General features: G+C 54.5%; 1 protein-coding gene across 1 annotated transcript; it reads right to left on the bottom strand.

Moving 5' to 3' along the window:
- Positions 1 to 292: 292 nt before the first annotated feature.
- LOC138095038 (exocyst complex component 3-like protein 4) lies at positions 293 to 24,879 on the bottom strand. Its single transcript, XM_068990999.1, is given in 13 exon segments — positions 293 to 759; positions 1,787 to 1,908; positions 2,532 to 2,684; positions 2,761 to 2,880; positions 3,681 to 3,795; positions 5,290 to 5,370; positions 5,572 to 5,672; positions 6,031 to 6,062; positions 6,065 to 6,152; positions 6,390 to 6,501; positions 7,440 to 7,743; positions 23,200 to 23,349; positions 24,783 to 24,879. Coding segments are annotated over 13 exon segments (1,668 nt in total). The 3' UTR covers positions 293 to 566.
- Between the last annotated feature and the right edge of the window lie 915 nt (positions 24,880 to 25,794).

Here is a 25,794-nt window from a genome sequence, read left to right as displayed (position 1 = left end):
ACGTGAGGCCAGGGGCCTTGGGAAACCAGGGTCAAAGTTTGTTTTGCTCTGTAACCATGGCGGTGGGCTTTCCCAGTTCAGACTTGCCTCAGTCTCCCTGTTGGTACAGTGGGCAGGAAAAGGCAGTCAGCACAGAACCTCTGGCCAGCCCCTGGGTGCGTGGGGAGACAGACCTTCTGTCTGCAGTCAACTTGGCCCCGCGTCTCCTTAGACAGATAGCATTTTATTTCATGTTCATATTAAAAATAAATACTCTGTTCTTCATTTTCACATTGGGGTGGTGCAGGACAGTTAGGCACGGAGGCCTTCCCGGGTGGGCAGTACCAAAGGGAACTTCTGCACCAAACCCTCCTCCAAATGCCTGGAATGCCTCTCAGGCTTGCTGGCATGCCTGGCATGACCTCCCCTGGCCATCAGGAGGAGGAGGATGGACGGTCCCCCACGGGGGGCTTCAAGCCTGGGGCTGCGCTGGGGCTGCCTCCTGGTCCCCGGCTTGGGGCTCGGTCCCTAGGGGCAGGTGGCCGCCCCTCCGTCCCCCGGGGCCGCCCCCTTTCAGGCCAGCAGCGCTAGATGCAGGTGACCAGCACGTCCACGCAGGTGCCCAACTCGATCTCCTCGAGGAGCACGCGGCCCCCAGTGGCCCCGGATCCACCAGCCTTGGCCGCAGCCCTCAGCACGGCCTGGGCATGGAGCAGGAAGTGCTGGTTCCGACGGCAGCCCAGTCGACGCAGTGCCAGGATGGCCAGCACGTGGTCCCGCCTGCAGAGACACGTGGGCCCCCATTGCAGACTCGACAGCTCCAGTGACACCCCGGACCCCAGGGCGAGGGGGACCCTGGGGCTCGGACTGGAAGCGCTAGGGCACCCAGCATTCCTGGGGGTGCCTGGGTCTTGAAGGGTGCAAAGCCCGGCGGAGACGGGAAGAGGCAAGCCTGATGGGAACGGCCTCTGAGCCCCAGGCAGAGGTTCCGGAAACCTAGCGGACCTAGGGAGGCAGCAGGGCGCCGCGATGCCACGATGCCAGGAGCGGGGCAGGCAGGGGAGTCAGAGCCTCTTCCCCTGAGAACCGTGCTGGGGAGCCCTGGCCCAGCGGCAAGCAGAGAGGCACGTGGGGTGGGAAGCTTGGCCCAGTGTGCTGCCCCTCCCGCCCCAAGCACCCCAAACAGCTGGAAGCACTGTCTCCCGCAGCCAGGGAGGGCTGGCCAGCCTGCGCAGGAAAACCCCAAGGGGCCAAAAGGGGAACCTTCCTCCTGTGCTCAGTTACTCTGAATCAAGGCCAAACAGATGCAGCGGGCTGGGATCAGAGGATTCTCAGATGGGGCGGGGCGGGGCAGGGGACCAGGAAGGGGCTAGGCCTGGGCTTTCTGTAGCCTCCCCATCCTGGAATCTCCAAGGCCATGGAGAGATTCAGATGGGATTTCCACGTGCGTGATGACTCAGCACCCCCCCAACACACACCCTAGGATCAAAGCCTTCTTCCTGCTGGCAGGTCTCTGGGCTTCCAGAAAGGGCTTTATCCTGGAGCTGGGGGCCTGTGCCTCCCCCTAAGACTCGCTGGAGGAAGGGCTCTGGCTCCCTTCAGACTCCAGGGACCACAAGACTGAATGATGACGGTGAGATTAGAACAGCGGGGAAGGGCAGGGACGATCCCACCAGGGCCCCCACAGCCTGAGGGTCCGGGGCCCGCAGGTCGCCTGGCACCTGTGCACGGAGGCCGGTGCTAGTCCGAGCCCCGCCCCGAGGCCCCTCCCCGTCTCCCGTCCCAGAACCAGTTCTGGGGTAGGAACCTGATGTCGGGGTAGCTTCTGATGAGCATCTCCAGGTGCCGCCTGATGTCGTCTTTGTGAGTCTCGCCCAGTATGTCAGCCACGCATGGGATAGCTTGGCCCAGCCACGTGGCCTGGGAGCCCTGCGGAGACGCGGCGCGGTGGGCCACCCCCGCCCCCGCCTGCAGCCCCTCGGTGAGTGCCCGGTTTAGCCCTCCTGCAGCCACCACCGCGGCCCCACCGGGACCGCCTCCCGCCCCGCGGAAGGGGACGCCCCCGGCTCTGGGTTCCTCTTCCCTCCCCACCCCACGGCGCAGAGGAGGCTTTCCGTGTCTGCTCAGGCCGGTGAGCGCAGGCCCCGCGGGGAAGGCCTGCCTGGCATCAGACGGGGAGTCGGGGACCAGCGGCCCAGATGAGGGGTGTCTGTGTGAGCAGGACATGCCTGAGCTCGCTCTGCTGGGGGTGGGGTGGAGGAGAGGTCCCACACAGTCCCCGCCCATCAGACGGGGCTGTGACCCTCATCCCTCCCCTACACCCCCCACAAAGTACATGCAAATCAATGCAAATATATGCAACGTGTCCTCCCCACCTGGCCCGGCCCCTGCACGCGGAGAGTGCCTTGAATCCTTTGCCAAAGCCAGCCCACCGGGGAGTCTCTAACAGGGGGGAGCTGAAATCAGACTGAGGGGTGCGCTGCTGGAGGGTCCGCGGGCTGGAGAACCCCCAAGAAGGCCAGCGCCCCAGGGCAGTCGGGCGATGCTCCTACCAAGCCCTGGAAGGTGCTGCTGATGGCCTGCACCTCGAGGCCCATCTTCTGGGAGCCGCTCCGGCGGTCCACACCCCGGAGCCACTCAGGGGGTCGCAGCGCCTGCGCCAGGTACTCGCGGGCAACATAGCGGTGCACCTGCTGCAGAGTCTCCTGGGGGTAGAGGTCAGGGTCACCGGGAGAAGCCCTGGGCACGCCCCCACCAGCGTCCGCCCCCGCCCCCGGATACCTGGGCCAGGGGTGGAGCCATGTGCTCGAGGAGGCCCGAGAAGGCCACCACCTTGTCCATGAGGGGCTGCAGCAGGTCCTGGGTCAGCCAGGCCTTGGTGCACAGGGCCCTGAAGAGCGGCTAGGGGCAGAGCGGTGGGCAGTCAGCCGAGGGCTGACCCCCAGCACCCACTAGACCCTCCCCTGGGCACCCAGGGCATGGCTCCGGACAGGCGTGATTCAGGCCAAAGGGCGAGCTGGCATCAGGAAGAAAGTCTGGGGAGCTGACCCCCTTCTCTACGGTATCTTGGGGACAGCCCCTGTCCTTGCTCTAGACCTTTCCCTGATGAGAAAACTCTGAGACTGCCTCCTCCAGGCCGGCAGGCCCCGTGGGCATGGTTGGAGTTTGAGCCTCTAGCCAGCCCTTGCCTCGGGAGTCCTGGCGGCGCCTTGAGGGGCTGGATGAGGCGCCATTCCCTAGATGCACCCGCTCTGTGTAGAGGGTCCTCAGAGAGTCTCAGAGTTGGTCTCTGAGAGGCGAGTGAAAGCGTTAGTCGCTTAGTCCTGTCCGACTCTTTGTGACCACATGGACTGTACCTCCGTCCATGGGATTCTCCAGGCAAGTACACTGGAGTGGGTTGCCATTCCCTTCTCCAGGGGATCCTCCTCACCCAGGGATGGAATCTGGGTGTCCTGCAATTATAGGCGGATTCTTCACCAGCTGAGCCACCAGAGAAGCCCAGGGCGTGAAGGAAGAAGGCAGTTGTTCCCAACTGTTCTTGCTCAGCTGGGAACCTGTCTGGGTTCCCTGCCTGCCCCCGAAACACCACCCCAACACGCCCCTACGGTAAATGAGTGCTGTGACTTGGGCCCCCGGGCTCCAGGACACAGGGCGCACCTGCTGGGCAAGGAAAGTGGGGAGAGAAGGGCCCGCCCCCTCACCTGCACAGCGCCCTGAAAGCCCTGGAGCAGCCGCTTCTGAAAGGCTCGGGCGGCAGCCCCCAGGGCCTTCTCCAGCTCTCCAAAGCTTTCTGGGAACTTGGCCAGAAGGTGAGTCCTGGGGAGGGGGAGGGGCCAGGATTGGGGAAAGCGGGCAAGGGCTCACGGCCTGGCATACAGCCGTGAAGGCTGGGTGCCACCCCAGCTCCAATCACTCAGACTATAGTGTGAAGGGCAGCCCCCTGGGGCGGCACAGTGGAGAAGCCCTGGGAACGGTCACGTGAGGGGGCAGAAGTGCGCCCGGGAGCCGAGCACGGAGGGGTGGGCTAGGGGAGTGTCGAGGTCCCACCGCATGGCAGGGCCCCTGTGGCAGGGCTGAGCCAGACCTCATCCCTCCTGGCGACAGAACAGTGCAGCACAGCCCCTCCTATCAGATGCTCGGGATAGTTGCTCAGTCGAGTCTGACTCTGTGACCCCATGGGCGGTAGCCCGCCAGGCTCCTCTGTCCATGGGATTCTCCAGGCCAGAATACTGGAGTGGGTTTCCATTCCCTTCTCCAGAGGATCTTCCCAACCCGGGGACTGAACCCAGGTCTTCTACATTGCAGGTGGATTCTTTATCCTCTGAGCTCCCAGGGAAGCCCTTTGAGCCTCATAACTGCCTCTCCAAATATCACAATGTCCCCATTTCATCACTGAGGAGACAGTTTGCAGCCCAGGGACACAGAAAGTGAAGTCTCTCAGTCGAGTCCAACTCTTTGTGACCCCATGGACTGTAGCTCGCCAGGCTCCTCCATCCATGGGATTTTCCTGGCAAGAGTACTGGAGTGGGTTGCCATTTCCTTCTCCAGAAAGGCAGGGACACAGAAAGGCAGGCTAAATTTCTATCAGGGCTTGACCAGAGATGGCCTACACCAGAGTCCCCTGTGCCCAGGACCAGGCTGGCACAGTCTAGGGACAGAAGAGTGTTAGTGAGCCAGCGCCTGATCACGGTCATGCTTTGGGTTCCCAGATCCAACAAGTACTGCCTGCGTGACTGTCGACCAGCGGCGATGCCTTTCTGAGCCCCCACACTGCATTCCCGTCTGTCTGTGGGGACATCACACCATCAGCAGTAGCTGATGCTTCTTCAGCTGGGGACACTATGGCTTTGCCTGGGGCTGAAGGCTCTGGCAGCCCGCAGGGGAGGGCCACTGTCCCCTGGAGGTAGAGGAACCCAGGCCCCAGCACCAGCAAGGCCCTGAGGGTTGGGGTCGGGAGCGAGGCAGGCTTCCAAGAAGAGAGAGGGTCCTTCAAAGTAAGGAGGCTGAGCGGGATGAAGGGAGGAGAGAATGGAGCCCTGGGTGGCAGGGATGAGCTGGGCAAGGGTGGCTGGAACCTCGGCCTCTGCTCAGCCCTGAAGCTCCCTGCGTCCCTGCCAGGGCCTCAGCTCTGCGGGGCCAAGAGAGGACCCCACGGAGGGGACAGGGGCGGGGACGAACACGGAGACGGAGTCCCCTCCGGAGTCCTCTGGGCAAGGCCACCAAGGGGCCACAGGGGCGCTGTCTGCGTTGCGGTTCCCAGGGCTCGCGCGCCCCCTGCCGGTCGCGCCTGGCACCGCGGGACAAACCCACCTGAGCTCTTCGCTGGCATTGACGCTGGCGCACACGTGAGGCTTGCTCACTGCTCCTGATTCCAGAAAAGCCTTTTGGAACCTGGGGGGCGGGGTACGCAGGGGCCTTGGAGACTCTCCCCGGCTGCTAAGACCCCGAGCCCGCCCTCCAGGTTTCTCCCTCCCAGTTGTCCGGAATCTCGAATTCCGAGGTAACGGGATGAATGGGTCCCCCCCAGGGACAACCAGCGTCCACACCCTGGCCACCCCGCCCACCACATCCCGGCCTAGGATTCGCCCGCACCTATGCAGGAAGAGCCCCAGCGCCCGCGCGCAGATCCGCAACGTGGTGGCCTCCAGTTTTGCGGAGATGGCGCCGGCCGCCTTCACGTGCTCCGCCACGAGCTGCGAGCGAGCACGTCTGAGTACTGGATCCCGATGGCCCCAGCGCCCAATCGTGTAGCAGGGACGTCTCCACCCTCCCCGCTCTGCCTCCCAGTCTCGGCTCCGACTTCCAGGGGCCCCGATTTCCAGAGGGTCAGCCCTCCCAGCTCCGCACATCCACAGGGTCCCTCAACCACCCCGCTCAGCTGGGAGCTGTGGCTTCGCTCTCCCAGTCAGGTCATGAGACCCAAGGACTTCTGCCCGCGCCCCACGTGGGGCCTCAGGCTCCCGTTCGATGGGGAGAGGCTGTTGTGACTGTGCCTTATAAGAGAGTCTCCACCGCCAGAGGCCTAAACCCACGGCCTTCCCTCCGGCGCACCATGGAGACGTCGAAGGACAGCGGCGTGTGCAGAGGCCCTGAAGCTCTTCGGGCGCCTCCGCAGCCGCCCAGCGACTCTGCTCCAGCTGCAGGATGCCATCGAAGCAGCTCTCGATCTTGGTCTGTGCGGGCCAGGGAAGGGGCCGCGGTGAGACCCTCCCAGGAGGGAGACCCCCTACCTCCAAGCCCTAGGGCACGCCCTTGGTGACAAGGGCACCCCTGCCGGGACACAGGCCCACGCCCGAGGCCGTAGAGCGGAGAGGCTCGGACCCTGGGCACTGCGCCTCCCTACCCCGCTGGCATTGACCACCCTCTACCTGGACCCCGCCCCCTTCGGCCCGGCCCCGCCCTGGTCTCACCTCTGGGAAGCTGGTGTAGTCGTCTTCCAGACGGGCCCAGAAGTCCAGTGCCAGGAGCGGGGGCAGCGGCTCCGAGGGCAGAGCCTGGTCCTGGGAGCCCAGGAAATCAGGACTGGAAGGCAGGGCGGGGCCTGAAGGTCTGGGCGGGACCCTGATGTGGCCGCGGCTGCACCCACTGCCCTCTGCCTTGGCTCAAAGCCTAATGCCATCGCTGTGAGGCCCGGAATCTGGGCTTCCGTTCACACGCCCGGCACCCCAGCCCGCCCTCCGGGATTCCGTGCCAAGCGCCTATCCACTCGGTTTCCCACCTCAGGATTTCCTGGCTAAGCAGTCAGCGGAGCGTGCCCCGAAAGCATAAAGAAGGCAGTCCGGATGGACCTCGACCAGCTTGCTTCGGGAGTGACCTCCACCCTCTCGCTCGGGGTTCAGCCAAATTGAGCTCTAAACGCCCCCAGGACCTTGCAGTTCAGGGTCCAGCTAGGATCCAGCCCACACCGGGGCGGGCGCCTGTCTGCAGCCACGCAGAATATTAAGGAGCCCAGCACTTTGGCGCCCCTCCAACTGCCCGCCTGCCTGGGGAGCTGGGGAGCGCTCAGGGGCTCGGGGGACCCACCCCATCACGTTCTGCAGAGCCCTGAACCGAGGTGTCCATCCAAAGCAAGAGTGGGGGTGAAAGCCAGCCCTCAAGAGCGCGGTGAGCCGTGGTTGTGTCCAGCCTGGAGGGGGCGCCCGTGGCCAGTTCACTCAAAGGCCCCGCGTGGACCAGGGGGGACTCCCTGGGCTCGCCGCCTCGGAAGCAACCCCGCCCATAGCGCTTTCCAGCTTCTGAACCGAGAGGGAGAGCACCAGTGTCTGGGAGGGGGAGGAGAGAATATCAAAGGGCTCCCGGATCTGGGACCTTGGGTGCCTAACAGCCAGCACTCTCCCGGGGAGGAAAAGGAGAAAGGTGCCCTGTGCCCTTCAGAGCAGGTTCCGGAAGGCCTCGCGGGCGGGCAGTGCCAGCCCCTCCTCGCCCTCGCCCCACCCCCCGGCCGCCGGCCCGGGCCTCACCTGCTGTAGACGCTGGCGGCCCAGTCCAGCAGCACGTAGAGCTGCTCGCAGCCGCGGGCGTCGTGCGCGAGCTCCTGGAGGCGCCCGGCCACCGCGCCGTGGAAGGCACGCAGGTAGGCCTCCCACGCCGGGAAGCCGGCGGCCGCGTAAGCGGGGTGCACCTCCCGCTGCACCTTCTGCAGGTCGCGGCGAACCAAAGCGCCGAGCTCGGCCAGGAGCCGCGCCAAGTCGGGGGCAGCGTCGGCCCCCCCTGGGCCTCTCTGGCGCCCTCCTGCCCCACGGCTTCCTCCCAGTACTGGCGCTTCTGCTCAAAGCGGAGCTCAACGGCCCCCGAGGAGGACGTCCACCCCTTTCCCTGGATGTCCCAGCACTGGACGGGGGTGGGGTCAGGCTGAAAGGGCCGGCCCAGGCCACCGGGGGCTTATCGAGGCCTTGCAGCCCACGGGGAAGGCTGTGGGAGGGGCCTTGGTTCTATATTTAACGAGGGGCTGGAGGCTCCTAACTCCGATTCTCACCCATCGATCTTCTCCCCGCTGCCCCTCATAGAGGACTGGGAGGGGGTCTCCAGGGCGTGGGGGCTTGGACGCAGGGCCCTCACCACCCCCAGGCTCCCTCAGGTTCTGCTCACTCCCCACCCCCTTTCAGCCCCTCCTGCTGTTGGGGAAAAAGAAGAGAAACTTCTTGGCCTGCTGGGACCTCCCACCCTCCCCACTGTGTAAAGACAAGTTCAAGGTGGTGGGGGGCCAGCAAGTTCTCACTTCAGCCCAGGGAACTAGGGCCCAAAGGTGGGCAGGACCTGCTGAAGTCACTGACCAACCAGAGGCTGAGCCACCCCCCTTTCCCCAGCCACCACCACCAGGGGGACAAAGGCCAGGTTGGAGCCAGCACCTGACCCTTGGGTGATATTGGGCCGGAGCGGCCTCTCTGCAGGCCTCAGTGTGCCTGGGGTGATTGACACCAGGATGGGCAGGGCCCAGTCCCTAATTCACCCCACTCCCCACACCTGCCAACAAGGTGTCCGTCCAGGGGACAGACATGCAGAGGGATGCCAAGGCCTATCTTCCTCTCCCAGAGGCAGCTCAGCAGCTGGAAGGAGGCTGTCCCGAGGGAGTGGCCGGCCCAGGTGCTTGATGCAAGCCTTATCAGCCCTGCCCTGGCCACAGGTCGTGGTTCCCCCAGATGCCAGGACTCAGGGACCATGCCCTCAGGTCAGCCCCAACACAGCAGGGAGCATTGTGCCAGCGGCCCTCTGACCCCGCCCCCCCCACCTCCCACAGTGCCCCACAGCGCCCAGCAGGGGCAGGAGTGGTGATGAAGGAGCCATTCGAGGGGGGCCCAGCCTGCCCTGCTCTGGGCTCTGTCTCCAGGGAGTGTGGGGGCAGGACAAGCCAGCCTACCTTGGTTGGCAAGAGCTCACATTTAGTAAGCACCTACTGTATGCTCGGTCCAATGCCTGGCACTGTCAGATCCCCATGACAACAAAGTGACAGGGTGACATTCTCCCCACTTTATAGATAAGGAAACAGGCTCAGAGAGGGGCAGGGTCTTGCCTTAAGCCACACAGCTCAGGGGCGGGGAGTCAGGACCAGCCCAGGTCTGGCTAGGAACCTGGCAGCAGGTGCTGAACCCTGTCTCCCAGTAGCAGCAGCCCAGCGTTGCTGCCCAGGGAACCCTTTCTTCTGGCAGAGGGTCTGAAGATGGGCAGGCTGCCAGATGCCAGGAGTGGCTTCAGACTTGAAGTTCTCCATGAAGCCTAGAGGAAAATTCTGGGGGAAAAGGGGCAGCTGGCAGCTGGGTCTCACGGGAGGTAACAGAGGCAGACGCTTGAAACCCAGCCACCCTGCCTGACCACCTCGTCCCAGAGCCCATCGAGGCCCCCTGGTGTTCCCTCTGCCCCCTGCTCCCTGAATCCTGCTTCAGCAGCTTCCCAAGTCATTCTTGACCTTCAGGAGGCACCCGTCAATCAGGTCACTCTCCTGCTTTAAACCTTTCTGTGGCTCCCCACAGCCTGGCATTTGAAGCCGCCCTCTCCCCCCTGTGCGGGCCCTCTTGGGAATCAGGCTGGTGTCTTCTGTCCTGGGCCCCTGTCCGGGGCCTGCCTCCCCAGCCAAGGGGCCTCTTCCTGGCTCTCTCTCTCTGTTCTGTTGCCCTGAGTGTTCAGAGGCCCTGGCCCCTGTACCTTGGCCTCAGCTGAGCTTCAGGAGCCAGGAGATGCAGGCCTGGGCTGCGCCCTGAGGCCCATGATCTCCAGGTCAGGGTATCGCGCCCACTGCAGGGCCAGTAACAGGGGTGGGAACACCACCCAGAAGCCATGCTTACCGGAAGCTCCCACCTGAGGCCACCCTATCTGTGACCAAGTCACGTCTGGGCTCCCCTCACCACTGGGTATCTCCACCCTAGCTTCTACCCGCTTTCCCCAGGCCTGCCCTCCTATAGCACCTCTTCCCAGGTATCCCATCGCAGTCCCAATCTTTCCACCTCCCCAGGGCCTGGGCATCACCCCATCCTTCAAAGCTCCAAAGTAGCCACCTGGGGCAGAGGACTGCGTCTCCCTCGTACCTCCCACCCGTCCTCCCCCCATCACCTGGTCACAGGTCCTACCTGTACTCCTTCCTAGACCCCCTGGATTCCATCTCCTTAGAGGGGTCGGGGGTCTTGCCAAAATATAACCCTCCCTTAAAGCCCTTCTCTGCAGGTAAGATTCTTCTGAAATAAGGAAGAAGACAAGCATGTGTGCTCTCAGCATTCAACATTTGCCTAGAAGATCTAATTAAGTCAATAAGGCAAGAAAAATGAATAAGAGGTATAAATATTGGGAAGGACCTGATAAAAATGTCATTATTTGGAGGTGATATGATTACCTGCTTAGAAATAGCTTTCTTAAACTCCAGAAAAGCCTATTTTTAAAAAGTTCTTAACCAGACATGGAACAATGGACTAATTCAAAATTGGGAAAGGAGTATGTCAAGGCTGTATATTGTCACCCTGCTTATTTAATGTCTAAGCAGAGTCCATCGTGTGAAATGCTGGGCTGGATGAAGCACAACTGGAATCAAGACTGTCGGGAGAAATATTGATAAATTCAGCTACGCAGATGACACCACCCTTATGGCAGAAAGTGAAGAGGAACTAAAGAGTGTCTTGATGAAGGTGAAAGAGAGTGGAAAAACTGGCTTAAAATTCAGCCTTCATAAAACGAAGGTCATGCCATCCCGTTCCATCACTCCATGGCAAATAGATGGGGAGAATGGAAACAGCGACACACTATTTTCTTGGGCTCCAAAATCACTGCAGATGGTGACTGTAGCCATGAAATTAAAAAACGCTTGGTCCTTGGAAGAAAAGCTATGACAAAGCTAGACAGCATATTAAAACGCAGAGACATTATTTGCTGACAAATGTCTATAGACTCAAACCTATGACTTTCCCAGTAGTCATGTATGGATGTGAGAATTTGGACCACAAAAAAGGCTGAGTGGCGAAGAATTGATGCTTTTGATCTGTGGTGTTGGAGAAGACTCTTGAGTCCCTTGGACTGTAAGGAGATCAAAACCAGTCAATCCTAAAGGAAATCAATCCTGAATAACTATTGGAAAGATTGATGCTGAAGGTGAAGCTCCAATACTTTGGCCACCTGATGCAAAGAGTCGATTCATCAGAAAAGACCCTGGTGCTGGGAAAGACTGAAGGCAGGAGGAGAAGAGGATGACAGAGGATGAGATAGTTGGATGGCATCACGGACTCAGTGGACATAAATCTGAGCAAACCCTGGGAGATGGTGAAGGACGGGGAGGCCTGGCGTGCTGCATCCATGGGGTCGCAGAGTCGGACACGACTGAGCGACTGAACAACAACAAAGAGGCGCTTAAAGCCTCGCTTCTTGAGGCTTCCTGGTGGCTCAGTGGGAAAGAATCCACCTGCCAATGCAAGAGAGGTGGGTTCGATCCCTGACCCGGCAAGATCCCATCTGCTGCGGGGCAACTAAGCCCTTGCACCCCAACTATCGAGCCTGTGCTCCAGAGGCCGGAACTGCAGCTACTGAAGCCCGCGTGCCTAGGCCCCGTGCTCCACAGCAGAAGAGACCACTGAAATGAGAGCGGCCTGCCCGCCACAACAGAGCACAGCCCCCGCTGGCCAGAGCTGGAGAAAAGCCCTGCAGCAATGAAGGCCCAGCATAGCCAAAAATGAATACATAAGAACCAATTTAAAAAGGCTTCCCGTAATACAGCAGCAAAAGATAGCCCTGCTGTCACCCTCAGGAGAAACACACCCTCCTCCTTGGTGCGGCATTCAAGGAAGCACCTGGCCCGATGTCGGGAGCCGCGTTAGGCATTACTGACAGAATGGAGGCACGGCCCCAAACCCCTCTCCTCATTCCGCAGGCACGGACCTGGGATGAAGGAGTTAGGCCTTGTGATTCTGACTTGTTCTTTCCTTTCTTCGGTTGAGTTGACTGGAAAGAATGTTAAGGTGATTATTGTGCTTGACAGAAGCATGAGAAAGCACAAAGCCTTCTACACTTGTGCCCAGAAAATAATCTATAAAATAACCATTGACACTTGTTCAAGGATCTTTACAAAGAATGTCCCGGGATGAGCACATGGGCCACAGCTTGAGGCCATGGGAAAGATTATTATCTGAGACCTATTTGTGAGGGGAATGTTTATGGCCAAAGGAGTTTGCTGAGTTTAGGGTTTAGGATTAATTAGGAATAGCTAGAAGCCTTTTTAGGAGATGATGATCTTAAGATGCTAGGGGCAAACAGGATTTAGAAAGATAAGAAATAAACTAAGAAATGTAGCATGTTCAGTTCAGTTCAGTTGCTCAGTCGTGTCTGACTCTTTGCAACCCCATGAATCGCAGCACGCCAGGCCTCCCTGTCCATCACCAACTCCCGGAGGTCACTCAGACTCAAGACCATCGAGTCAGTGATGCCATCCAGCCATCTCATCCTCTGTCGTCCCCTTCTCCTCCTGCCCCCAATCCCTCCCAGCATCAGAGTCTTTTCCAATGAGTCAACTCTTCGCATGAGGTGGCCAAAGTACTGGAGCTTCAGCTTTAGCATCATTCCTTCCAAAGAAATCCAAGGGCTGATCTCCTTCAGAATGGACTGGTTGGATCTCCTTGCAGTCCAAGGGACTCTCAAGAGTCTTCTCCAACACCACAGTTCAAAAGCATCATTCTTTGGCTCTAAGCCTTCTTCACAGTCCAACTCTCACATCCATACATGACCACAGGAAAAACCATAGCCTTGACTAGACAGACCTTTGTTGGCAAAGTAATGTCTCTGCTTTTGAATATGCTATCTAGGTTGGTCATAACTTTCCTTCCAAGGAGTAAGCGTCTTTTAATTTCATGGCTGCAATCACCATCTGCAGTGATTTTGGAGCCCCCAAAAATAAAGTCTGACACTGTTTCCACATTTCCCCATCTATTTCCCAATAAGTGATGGGACCAGATGCCATGATCTTCGTTTTCTGAATGTTGAGGTTTAAGCCAACTTTTTCACCCTTTTCTTTCACTTTCATCAAGAGGCTTTTTAGTTCCTCTTCACTTTCTGCCATAAGGGTGGTGTCATCTGCATATCTGAGGTTATTGATATTTCTCCCAGCAATCTTGATTCCAGCTTGTGTTTCTTCCAGTCCAGCGTTTCTCATGATGTACTCTGCATAGAAGTTAAATAAGCAGGGTGACAATATACAGTCTTGACATACTCCTTTTCCTATTTGGAACCAGTCTGTTGTTCCATGTCCAGTTCTAACTGTTGCTTCCTGACCTGCATACAGATTTCTCAAGAGGCAGGTCAGGTGGTCTCTTATTCCCATCTCTCTCCAAATTTTCCACAGTTTATTGCAATCCACACAGTCAAAGGCTTTGGCATAGTAAATAAAGCAGAAATAGATGTTTTTCTGGAACTCTCTTGCTTTTTCCATTATCCAGCTGATGTTGGTAATTTGATCTCTGGTTCTTCTGCCTTTCTAAAACCAGCTTGACCATCAGGCAGTTCGCGGTTCACGTATTGCTGAAGCCTGGCTTGGAGAATTTTGAGCATTACTTTACTAGCATGTGAGATGAGTGCAATTGTGCAGTAGTTTGAGCATTCTTTGGCATTGCCTTTCTTTGGGATTGGAATGAAAACGGACCTTTCCAGTCCTGTGGCCACTGCTGAGTTTTCCAAATTTGCTGGCATATTGAGTGCAGCACTTTCACAGCATCATCTTTCAGGATTTGAAATAGCTCAACTGGAATTCCATCACCTCCACTAGCTTTGTTCATAGTGATGCTTTCTAAGGCTGACCTGACTTCACCTTCCAGGCTGTCTGGCTCTAGGTGAGTGATCTCACCATCGTGATTATTTGGGTCGTGAAGATCTTTTTTGTACAGTTCTTCTGTGTATTCTTGCCACCTCTTCTTAATATCTTCTGCTTCTGTTAAGTCCATACCATTTCTGTCCTTTATCGAGCCCATCTTTGCATGGAATGTTCCCTTGCAAGAGATTCCCTTGGTATCTCTAATTTTCTTGAAGAGATCTCTAGTCTTTCCTTTTCTTTTGTTTTCCTCTATTTCTTTGCATTGATCACTGAAGAAGGCTTTCTTATCTCTTCTTGCTATACTTTGGAATTCTGCATTCAGATGCTTATCTTTCCTTTTCTCCTTTGATTTTTGCTTCTCTTCTTTTCACAGCTATTTGTAACACCTCCTCAGACAGCCATTTTGCTTTTTTGCATTTCTTTTCCATGGGGATGGTCTTGATCCCTGTCTCCTGTACAATGTCACGAATCTCATTCCATAGTTCATCAGGCACTCTATCTATCAGATCTAGACCCTTAAATCTATTTCTCACTTCCACTGTATAATCATAAGGGATTTGATGGAGGTCATACCTGAATGGTCTAGCGGTTTTCCCTACTTTCTTCATTTTAAGTCTGAATTTGGCAATAAGGAGTTCATGAATTGATGCTTTGGATCTGTGGTGTTGGAGAAGACTCTTGAGGGTCTGTTGGACTGCAAGGAGATCCTAAAGCAAATCAGTCCTGAATATTCATTGGAAGGACTGATGCTGAAGCTGAAGCCCCAATACTATGGCTACCTAATGTGATGAGCTGACTCATTGGAAAAGACCCTGATGTTGGGAAAGATTGAAGGCAAGAGGAGAAGGGGACCACAGAGGATGAGATGGTTGGATGGCATCATGGAGTCACTGGACAGGAGTTTGAGCAAACTCTGGGAGATGGTGAAGGACAGGGAAGCCTGGCGTGCTGCAGACCGTGGGGTCACAAAGAGTTGGACACAACTTAGCGACTGAACAACAACAAAGATATGGGGGAAAGACGTGAGCTTCCATGCTCTCTCCCAGACCCCTGGGCAGCTTTGGGAGTGGTCTCAAAGGTCTGGTGCCTCGGGATTGCCTGGATCGCTGGTAACATGGAGCTGTAGCCTGTGGCTTTGCTCTCTTAGGTTAGCTGGTCCTCCCCAGAGTTGGAGAAACATTTTCTATAGCATAGTTTTAACCTTATTTCACTCTACTCGAGAATGTAATAGTTCCTTAGTCATTTTATGAATTCCACACCTAAGCGGTTTCCAATATTTTGCCTTCTTTAGCAGTTTAAGGTAACTGCTGTGTTTTTATCTGGAGTCCATGAGCATTCCAGGGACTAATGCATCGAAGAAGATGTGATATGTGTGATATATGTATATATCATATCTTCTTTGGAATCTAAAAAAAAGTGATACAAATGAACTTATTTGCAAAACATAAGTAGACCCACACACATAGAAAAGAGACTTATGGTTACCAAAGGGGAAAGGTGCACGGGAGGGATAAATTAGGAGCTTAGGGTTAGCAGACACACACTACTGTATATGTAAGACAGATCAACAAGAAGGTCCTACCACAAGCTCAGGGATCTATGGTCAACATTGTGCAATAGCCTGTAATGGAAACGAATCTAAATATATATTAAATCTATACATCTGAATATCTATGTGTGTGAATCACTGCTGTACACCTGAAACTAACACAACTTTGTAGATGAACTATACTCAATGAAAACCAGCTTCGTTGATTAAATAAAAGAGCTCACTGGGTAGACCAAGGCTGACTGAAGGCTTGTTTTCCGGTGATTTGATCAATAACAGTTTTGAGTTGACTTTTAGGATCTGCACCAGATGTCCCCACGAAGCAAGGTGGGGGTGATCGGAGCTTTTAAAAGAGGAGACGTCCCAGCTGTTGGTGGTGGCTGGCGTTTTTCTCCCTGTTGTCAACCCCAAGCACTTAGCAATACCTTCTGCTGGGGTCTCCCATGCTGGAGGCTATCCCAGAGGAAACAGCTGAACAAGCTGTGCTTCAGTCCTTAACAGCATCCAACGATGGGACAGTTTATAAGGAAAGCCATACCCTACAGATGTTAGGTCAGATTTTATTAGTAAGCAGAAGCATGATATATATATAAGATATATCGAAATCCTAAATGTCCAGCTGGAAACAGTTTTATGAAGTCAGCTCCTCCTGTAACCAGGAGCCCAGAAGCCCATATCAGGACTGCTCACACCTCTGCTGGATCCTCAGCTTGAGCTTCTAAGACAAGGCACGTGGCTTCAACTTGAACCGAAAGCTGACTAGAAGGCTGGCCCTGGGTGCGAGTTACAGAGGAGACTTTCTAAGCATTCAGGGCTGGGGCCAGGACAAATGTCTTCCGTGCCACCCTTAGATGGAGTTCTCCACCTCAGCCCACCCTCCCACTGAGAGTCCAGTCCTTCCTGGTCCTGGAGTCTCAGTGCTAACCTCGCCCAGGTCCCGGCCTGCTAGCCCATCTCTCGTGGCTGTTGCAATGGAAAACCTTTGGTGCCCCGGATGAGCAAACAGCCCCAGGGCCCATGGCATCAGTGCTACCCAGCACACTGGTTGTCAGAGTCTTTTTCATTTTTGGCCAATGGACTTTTCTCTTTACTGGGATCCCGATTAAGGATTAAAGGACTTTTGTTACAGTTCATCCAAAAGTTCTAAATGTTTCCCTCAGGAAACGTCTTAGGGACCCCACTCCCCTGGATTCTGGGATGGTATGCGGCACGGATCTTGCAGTGGTGCCTGTATGCTGTGTCTGGATGGAGGCCCTTTGGCAGAGGAGCCTGGGGGTGGGGGGCCTGTGCATGGCCACTGAGGCCCCCCAGCCCCAAACCTGCCCTTTCTCTCTGCAAATGCCAGCAGCCCACAGTCCACGCTCCACTGCTTGTGAGTCTGCAGAATTTCACGAATGCACTTAAAGCCTTGTCCGCTGATTGCACTAGCACAGCCCCAGCTGGATGAGATCTGGAGACCCTCCCCCACAATTCCCCAGCAAGCCAGGAGCCCAGGTTTCAGGCCTCGGGAACACATGAGTCAACAAGGTCTTTGGATAAAGCTGTAGTTGGAGAAGCTCACAGCAGCGCAGGAGGCAGGCCCAAGGGAGCAGACTGTGAGGAGGCCTGTTTCGCGATCTGGCATCAGAAACTTATCCTCCTAGGCCATGTGAGTTGTCAGAATCCCCAGGGCAGGGCCAGGGTGCAAACCGGCCCCAGCCTCACCCGCAGGCTGTTCTGATTCAGTGGCTGGTTGGACCTAGTTCTGGGCCCTGGAGGAGCCCCTGGGCTTCTGGAGCACGGCCCAGCACTGGGCCCCCACAGCAATGAGCAGCCCCAGGGTGTTTCCAGGGGCAGAGGGTGAACACAAAACCACTGAGTCATTTCTTCAGGTCCCCCATACTCCTGGCACCCAGGGGGAAGGCAGAGAGCCTGACTTTAGGCAGAAGTTGCCTTTGCAAATCTCCAGGCAGTGGCCACACACCTGTGCCATTGCCAAGCGGTGGAATTCAGTTGGTGGTGAACTGCAGAGTTCCACCTCTTAGTGTCTGGTATGTTTTGTTTTGTTTTGTTTTGTTTTTTTTAGCTCTCAAAACTTGAAAAACTGGTTGGAAAGAAAACTTTTCACTGTCTCATCTTCCTTTTGAAGCAGAAGTTATCAGTAATTTCTGCCAGTTAAGAGTTGAACAGAGTCAATTCAAATTTTAAAAGGCAGGTCCCCAATACCTTTAAAAATTGCACCAAAGACAAAAAAACTTAGGGAAAAACCTGACCAAGGAGGTGAAAGACTTATATGCTGAGAACTCTAAAATATCAATAAAGGAAACTGAAGATGATTCAAAGAATGGAAAGATAGCCCATGCTCTTGGATTGGAAGAATTAATATAGTTAAAATGGCCATGCTACCCAAAACAATCTATAGATGTATTGTGATTCTTATCAAATTACCCATGACAGTTTTTACAGAACTAGAAGAAATAATCCTAGAATTTATATGGAATCATAAAAGACCCAGAATTGCCAAAGCAATCCTGATGAAAAAGAACAAAGTAGGAGGCATAACTCTTCCAGACTTCAGAGAATACTACAAAGCTACAGTAATCAAAATGGCATGGTATTGGCACAAAAGCAGACATAAGGATAAATGGAAGAGAATATAGGGCCCAGAGATAAATCCAGACACCTCTGATCAATCGATCTTCAACTAAGGAGGCAAAAATATACAATGCAGGAAGACTGTCCCTTTAGCAAGTGGTTCTGGGAAAGTTGGACAGTTGCATAAAAACCAATGAAGTTAGAATACTCCCTCATACTATACAAAAGATAAAATGGCTTAAAGACTTAAATGTGAGGCAAAACACCATAAAAGTCCTAGAAAACAACATAGGCAAAACTTTCTCTGACATAAATTGGAAAATGTTTTCTTAGGTCAGTCTTGAAGCCAATAGAAGAGCAAAAATAAGCAAATGGAACCTAAGAAATTTGCAAGCTTTTGCACAGCAAAGGAAACCATAAACAAAACAAAAAGACAGTCTACAGACTGGGAGAAAATATTTGAAAATGACGCAACCAACAAGGGCTTAATTTCCAAAATACATAAACAGCTCATACAACTCAACAATGACAAAAACCAAAGAATCCAATTGAAAAATGGGCAGAACGAAAGAAACATTTCCCCACAGAAGACATACAGATGTTCAACCTTGCCAGCTATTAGAGAAAGCAAATCAAAACCGCAATGAAGTAGCTTCTCATGCCAGTTAAATTGGCCACCATTAAAAAGCCTACAAATAACAGATGGTAGAGAGAAAAGGATGGAGAAAAGGGAACCCTTGTACAAAAACTCAGCAGTGGCCACAGGACTGGAAAAGGTCAGTTTTAAGACAGTAGGTGTTGAGAGAGGGCATCAGAGGGCAGACAGACTGAAGCCGGGTGGTCAAAGTATTGGAGCTTCAGCTTCAGCATCAGTCCTTCCAGGGAATATTCAGGGCTGATTCCCTTTAGGATTGACTGGGTTGATCTCCTCACTGTCCAAGGGACTCTCAAGAGTCTTCTCCTACACACACGCACTTGTGTGTGTATCTGAATCACTTTGCTGTATAGTAGAAATTAACACAACGTTGTAAGTAACTCGAATTTAAAAAAAAATGTGATAGGTTCCCAGGCTCTATTTAAAAACAGGCTGGCTTCTCTGGTGATGCGGTAGTTAAGAATTCACCTGCCAGTGTGGGGGACATGGGTTCAATCCCTGTTCTGGGAAGATCCCCCACGCCTCAGAGCAATTAAGCCCGTGCACAACAACTCCCAAGCCCACTCTCTAGAATCCACAAGCCTCACTACTGATCCCACAGCCACTGCAGCCCGAGTGCCCAGAGCCCCTGCTCTGCAACAAGAGAACCACTGCGATGAGAAGCCTGAGCACCGCAGCTGGAGAGGAGCCGCCGCAACTTGAGAAAGCCCAGCCAGCAACGGAGACCCAGAGCCGCCAAAAGAAAAAATCTGTAAAAGCAGTAAAGAAATCTTCCATAGAAAAACAGGCAAGAGGACATCTGATCTTATTTAAGATGGAAAAGCAAGGACCAGGTTTATCCTCTGAGCTAATCAACTGAAAACCTCAGCAAAGCTAGCGGACAACAGCTTTTAAGACACTGGGCATCAGGCCGTGAAGACAACAGAAAACAAGGGAAGTGCGCCCTCTGCTGTGCGAGCGAGCACCAGTTGGGGTATTTCCAGGACAAGAAGCAAGCCCGAGACCCGGTGTCTCCTAAGCGGAGTCCAGGAACCACGTACCGGATCCCACAGGGCAGAGTGCTGTAGAAGACAGAGACACACAGAGAGTTCTGGAGGCCTTCAGAGGCTGCCCTGCAGTGTCGGCTGAGCACCAGTGAGCACATGCTGGGTAAGGACGGGGTGGGGGCCAGTGATCTACCCGAGGCTGGGAAAGAACCACCGTGAGGACTGGAAACAGCAGCAGCTGGTGCTCACACAAGGTAGGGGGTAGTCGTTTGTACCATCAGCCAGAGTAGGCATGTCTCAGCTCAGGAGCAGGGAAATTACCCCGGACCAAATGCTTCTTGGACCCCACCTGTGAAAATGAAAATGTTAGTCATTCAGTCGGGTCCGACTCTTTGCAGCCCCTGGCCTGTAGCCTGCCAGGCTCCTCTGTCCATGGGATTTCCCAGGCAAGAATACTGGAGTGGGGTGCCATTCCCTTCTCCAGGGGATCTTCCTGACCCAAGGATGGAATCGGTGGCTCCTGCATTGCAGGTGGATTCTTTACCATCTGAGCCACCAGGGAAGCCCTGGACCCCACCTAACAGAGCTTAAATGCAAATCCCAAAAGGATCAGACTGTTTCCAAGTAACTCAACTGCAACCAGAACAAATATGAAGAATAGTTGCAGGATGTAGAAATATCCAGCACCAAACAGTAAACTTCACATGGTCTGATTTCCCATCAGAAAGTATCAGGCATGCAAGAAATAGGAAAATAGAACCATAAGGAGGAGAAAAAGCAGCCATCAAGATGGACCCATAAATAATACAGTTGAAAGAATTAATCGGTAAGGATGTTGTCACACAAAACTCAGTTGTCAAAGATATACGCCCCCCAACCCCCCGTGTTCACTGCAGCGCTATTTACAACACTCAGGACACGGGCGCGGGAGGGGAAGGGGGCGCCAGAGGGTGAGATGGCTGGATGGCAGCACTGACTCCATGGACATGAGTTTGAGCAAGCTCTGGGAGACACTGAAGCACAGGGAAGCCTGGCGTGCTGCGGTCCATGGGGTCCCAAAGAGTTGAACACGACTTAGTGACTGAATACCAAAAAAATTAAACAATGAAACAATTTAAACACTAAAAAAACCCAAAAAGTTGACAACAATAAGAGCCTACTGTAAAGCACAGGGAACTCTATTCAGTGCTCAGTGGTGACCTAGAAGGGAAGGGAATCCAAAACAGAGGGAATATTTGTGTATCTGTGGCTGAATTCACTTTGCTGTACAGGAGACATTGACACAGCCATGTCAAGCAAGTATATACTCTTTTGAAATAACACAATGGTCTGCACTCCTGTATAAAAGGTAGAAATTGTGGAATTGGTTTAAAAAAACAAGACCCAACACTATGCTACCTACAAGAAATCCACTTTAAATGTAAAGACACAGCAGCTTAAAAATAAGAGGAGGGAGAAAGATATGGCACATCAAATCAAAAGAAAACTGGTGTGACTCTTACAACATCGGGCAAGATAGATTTCAGAGAAAAGAATATTATCAGAGACGGAGGACAAAGGAGTCTATTAAAGAATGACGATTCTGGGCATACATGCACCTGTCAGCGAGCTGCAAAATATCCCATAATGAAGCCAAAACTGATGGAGCTACTGAGAGAGAGAGATGAACTCACACTTACAGCAGGACGTCCCAGCACCCCTCTTTCAATACAAGGACACAGAAATTCGGGAAGGAAATAGAAGACACGGCTAACACTATCAACAAATTTGACATTTATAGAACATTCCTACCAACGACAGCAGAATACACCTTATTGGCAAAGGCACACAGAACATTTGCCAGGAGAGATCATATTCTGAGCCATAAAACAAGTGTCAAAAAATTTTAAAGTCATACAAATATTTAAGTCATACAAAGTATGTTTTCTAACCAGAGTGGAATTAAATTAATAAGCAGTAACAGGAAGATCTCTAGAAAAAACAATCCTCAAATATTTGGTAATGAAAGTCATGCTTCTGGGACTTTCCTGGCAGTCCAGGGAATTCTGAGTAACTAGTAAACACACGCTATGATGTTACCCTAGCTGCCATGGTGATCAGAATTCTGCTTGTAAACAGGATACAGTGTTCCCAGCATAAATTAGGCATAAGGACTGACCCATCTTGAGGCAGTGGGCAGCCTGGGTGAAGGACACACACAGACCTCCAGCACTGGGTGCTGCTGGGACCTCAAACGAAGCTTTTAAAATGACACCTATTCCCTTTGATATCTGGGAAGGTGTCCCGGGAAGGTGTGCCTTGAGCAGGGAAAGGGGCACGTTCAAACCTCCCTCGACGGCTCCAGCCTGTCAACTACAAAGTGGCATTTGCCAAGGTGGATCATTCGGCAGAGAATCCACCTGCAACGCAGCAGAGCTGGGTTCCATCCCTGGTCAGAAAGATGCCCTGGGGAAGTAAAAAACCGACTCCAGTATCCTGGCAGGCTAAAGTCTGTGGGGTCACAAAGAGTTGGATGCAAGTTGGCAACTAAACCGCCACCGTCGGCCTCTCCAAGGATTAAGTCATGCCCTGCTGAACCTGCTGAACTTCAACACCCCCTGAAGGCGTTCAGGGTGCAGAGCGGAAATGTGGCGCCCTCTGCTGGGGTGGGGGGAACTGCCAGGACAGGTCTTCACGTAGATATTTTCCGGAGCCGATTTTACGAGCCCAGTTCTTGTATCTCCTCGTATCTCGAAAAGCACTAAAGTCCCCCATGGTGACCCCTGTTCCACGTGACGTGCAAGGCTTCACAAGACGAGTGGAGACTTTCCGGGAAAATGCATGCGCCCTGGCATGTATCCCCTTCACCAGAATCACATGGATCCTGACCGTCCCCTTTCTCTTTGGAGAGGTCCCTCAGAGCTCTCTGAGGGGCTGGCTCCCAGGCTGCAGCCCTCGTTTTGCCCCAGATAAAACTTCACTCACAACTTTCAAGCTGTGTGTTTCTTAGTTGACAAGCGCTAGGGGCTCCTACTGCTCTGGTCACGATAGGCCCAGGGCAAGTGTATGTCCGGCACCGGGGAAATGACCCGTCAGCCTCTCAGGAGCAGGTGCAGGCCCATGCTCCAGAGCCCCCTGGAGCTGGCATTGTGGTGGCATTTCCTCCAGAACTGAGCAGCAGGACAAGCTCTGGACGCCCCTGTCCTCAAAGTCAGGACCTACCCCCTCCCCCCGCCCTTAGGAGGACTGCTTACCGTATAAGCTGGGCAGGGAGCCCCAGGGCCCTTGCTCAAAGGCCACGGATATGCTTGTACCTGCCGCCTTTGGACCTGAGAACTGTCCTACATCCGGAGCTTGCGAGGGACTGTGATTTTTCCACGGACGAGCCAGTTACCATCAGCCTTCTGCTTGCCGGCTCCGGAAGTTGTTACTGTCCAAAATGCCACCTCATCGCGCACACGACCCTCTCCTGGCCATCACTACGGGCCCCACCATGCCCTGACTGCCGCTGTGGCCAGCTCTTCATCTCAGCAATCGTGTCCATCCTGGCTCCGACGGTGAACCCGGGGCAGCCTCTCCTGCCAAGCGTGGTCTGCAGACGACAGCCGTCCCCAGGCTCTAACAGGTGCCGAAGCCTGTCCAGTTCACTGTCTGACACAGAGCCTTCTCCAGGACACTGGGTCTGGTGGAAGCTCTCCAGCCTCACCTTGCAGCCCATCCCGCAGGGCCTTCAGCTCCCCTCCCTCAGTCCTCTGCCAAGGAGGCCCCGGCATCTCCACCTCCTTACTGAAGGCCGCTGTCACAGGCTTCAAGCCGCCGTCCCAGCGGTGAATGTTGACTGCGTCCTTGCCAGGCACTGAACTGGAGTCCCGGTTCAGTGACTCCGTGTGAGTCACTCATTTCTATCCATCTGTAAATGTCCTCTGCCCATCCCCCTGACAGTCTCATTACCCTCAAGCTCCGTTCCCAGAGTCCTCTTCCTGCAGTTCGGGTGCCTCGGCCCCTTTGGTCAGGAAGCAATTTGCTCCCAGAGACGACGTTTCCCTGCTGGGCTGCTTCCAAAGCTGACACTGTTTATCTGGGCTTCCCTGGTGGCTCAGATGGTAAAGAACCTGCCTCCAGTGCAGGAGACGCAGGTTCGATCCCTGGGTCGGGAAGATCCCCTGGAGAAGGGCATGGTGACCTGCTCCAGTGTTCTTGCCTGGAGGATTCCGTGGGCAGAGGAGCCTGGCGGGCTACAGCCCATGGGGTCGCACAGAGTGGGACACGACTGCCCGTGGGTGCACGCGTACACTAGGTTTGTCCGGTTGATCCGCTTGGAGGTAACAAGGCATGACAGGGAGAGGCCTGTGACCTTCTTTTCCTTAGAGTATTTGCTCTAGAAGTCATTGTACACACTTTCTCTGCCCCTTGAAATGTCTGAAGCTTAGTCAAGTTGAGGAAGACGCTCAGGTTATCTCGGCCACCGGGTGCCAGGGCAGGGGGTGGGCGGCCATCCAGGCTTGGCTCCCGGGGACCAGGGAGCCACCTGTGCAGGGACAAGCCACCACCAGTGGGGCCCGCAAACATCGCATTGGCCAAAACTCTGTTCCCCCACAATTTCACCTACTGGTTTTAGCGTTCTTCACATCTTTGGTAGACCACTGTACTCAGGACTGTCCCCAGGGGACTGTCAGTGGTGAGGTGAAGTTCTCCCAGCAGGGCTGGAGGGGAGAGGGAGAGGTCTGCAGTAAGGATATACTGATTCCTGGGCGGTGGTGAATGGCTGGCTGTTGGTCTGGGATAAGAAAGGGGCGAGACTGGAAGACTAGTGATGAGGAGGTCTGGGGAAGAGGCATATGAGTGTGACGGGGCTGGGCGGGAAAGCAGGCAGATCTTTGTGCCCCCCAAGCCCGCCCGAGACCCCTCCCCTCTTTTAAGGAAGTACTTGACCATGTGGTAGACAAGATGGCTTGTCCAGTAGACGACAGGGGCCTGCTTCCTCAGCCACACCAGGGTTTACACAGGGGGCCATGACCAGGGACAATGGGGGCCAGGCTGGAGGCTGGGTGGGGGCTTCCTCTCCCTGAGACTCAGCTCACTGATGACCCCTCCAAAGGCCGCCCTGTCATCATAAGAGCTGTTGGCCCTCAGTGTGACACCATCCCTAGAGAAGACAAGCCACTCACTTGCCCAGTTGATTACATGAGACCTCGTCGAAGCAGGAGACGGAGAAATGCTTCCTCAACAGGGCAACGCCTACTCTGGATATAGACTTTCTCTGTGCCCACAGTCGCTCTGCCAGGTTACCTGATGTCTGATCGATCTTTCGTAGCATCACCTCCGCGTCAGAAGAGCTGTGACAGCGGGCTGTGACTGCAGGCTCTTCTGTTCTGACGCAGATCATGTCGCTGAAGCAGCCGGGCAGAGAGATCAGGATTCCCTTCAGCTAAGACGCGGGCTGGGGACGTCACCCTGCAGGGTTGAGGCTCTGTCCCCCAGCGTGCGGGGTACGCCCTGAACCGATGGCCCATATATACTACATCCAAGTAGCTAGAGGCACTGTGTGGAGGTGGGAACAGCTGCTCTCATCACTCCCGGAAACCCAATGGAAGCTCTTTTACTTCTGGTCCCCGAACGTTTAGGTCCCACTACATTGTTATCCAGGGGATGAAGTCTTGCCCCAGGAACAGTGTTCCTCTGAACTTAAACCTGTGAACCCCATCTGGTCACGTTGAGCTCTGTATTCTGATGGACCGGCAAAGAAAGGAGTTACTTTCCTGGTGGGGGTAGTTGGCCCTGGTTATCCTGAGAAGTGACGGTGCTGCTATTCAGTGACGACAGAGAGGAACATATCCGAACCCAGGGCTTTCTCTGGGGCGTCTCTGGGTGCTTATATCCTAAGGGAAAATGGAGAATGGCTAACTGTTACAACCATCTTTTGACAAGAGAAAGGCGACGCCGACTCCTCAAGTCTGACAGTCCTGGTCACCCTACCAAGCGAGCGACCTGAGCCAATAGAAATGAACGTTGAGGGAGAGGAAAATCCCGTGAGAGGCGGAGGAGGAAGACGACTCTCAGCTGCATCTCTAGTCCAGTTGCACCAGTGACTCGGCCTCACCCCTGATTTTTGTGCAGTTAGCCCCTTCTGGAGATTGAAAGAAACTGAAGAAACAGACTTCAAATGTGCCGTGAGAGGGTCTGAGTGGTGCAAGAGGCGGACCGTATGTAGCTGACACCTCGGATGCCCTGTGTCCCACACCATCAGCCCCCTCTGTCTTCAGCTGGAAGTGTAACAGGCAGTTCCATGCAACCTCAGGTT

This window comes from Capricornis sumatraensis, chromosome 19, assembly GCF_032405125.1.
Source record: "Capricornis sumatraensis isolate serow.1 chromosome 19, serow.2, whole genome shotgun sequence".
In the NCBI taxonomy this organism is placed as follows: domain Eukaryota; kingdom Metazoa; phylum Chordata; class Mammalia; order Artiodactyla; family Bovidae; genus Capricornis; species Capricornis sumatraensis.
Note: the sequence above shows the minus strand (reverse complement) of the source record. Positions and strands in the feature narration are given on the sequence as shown.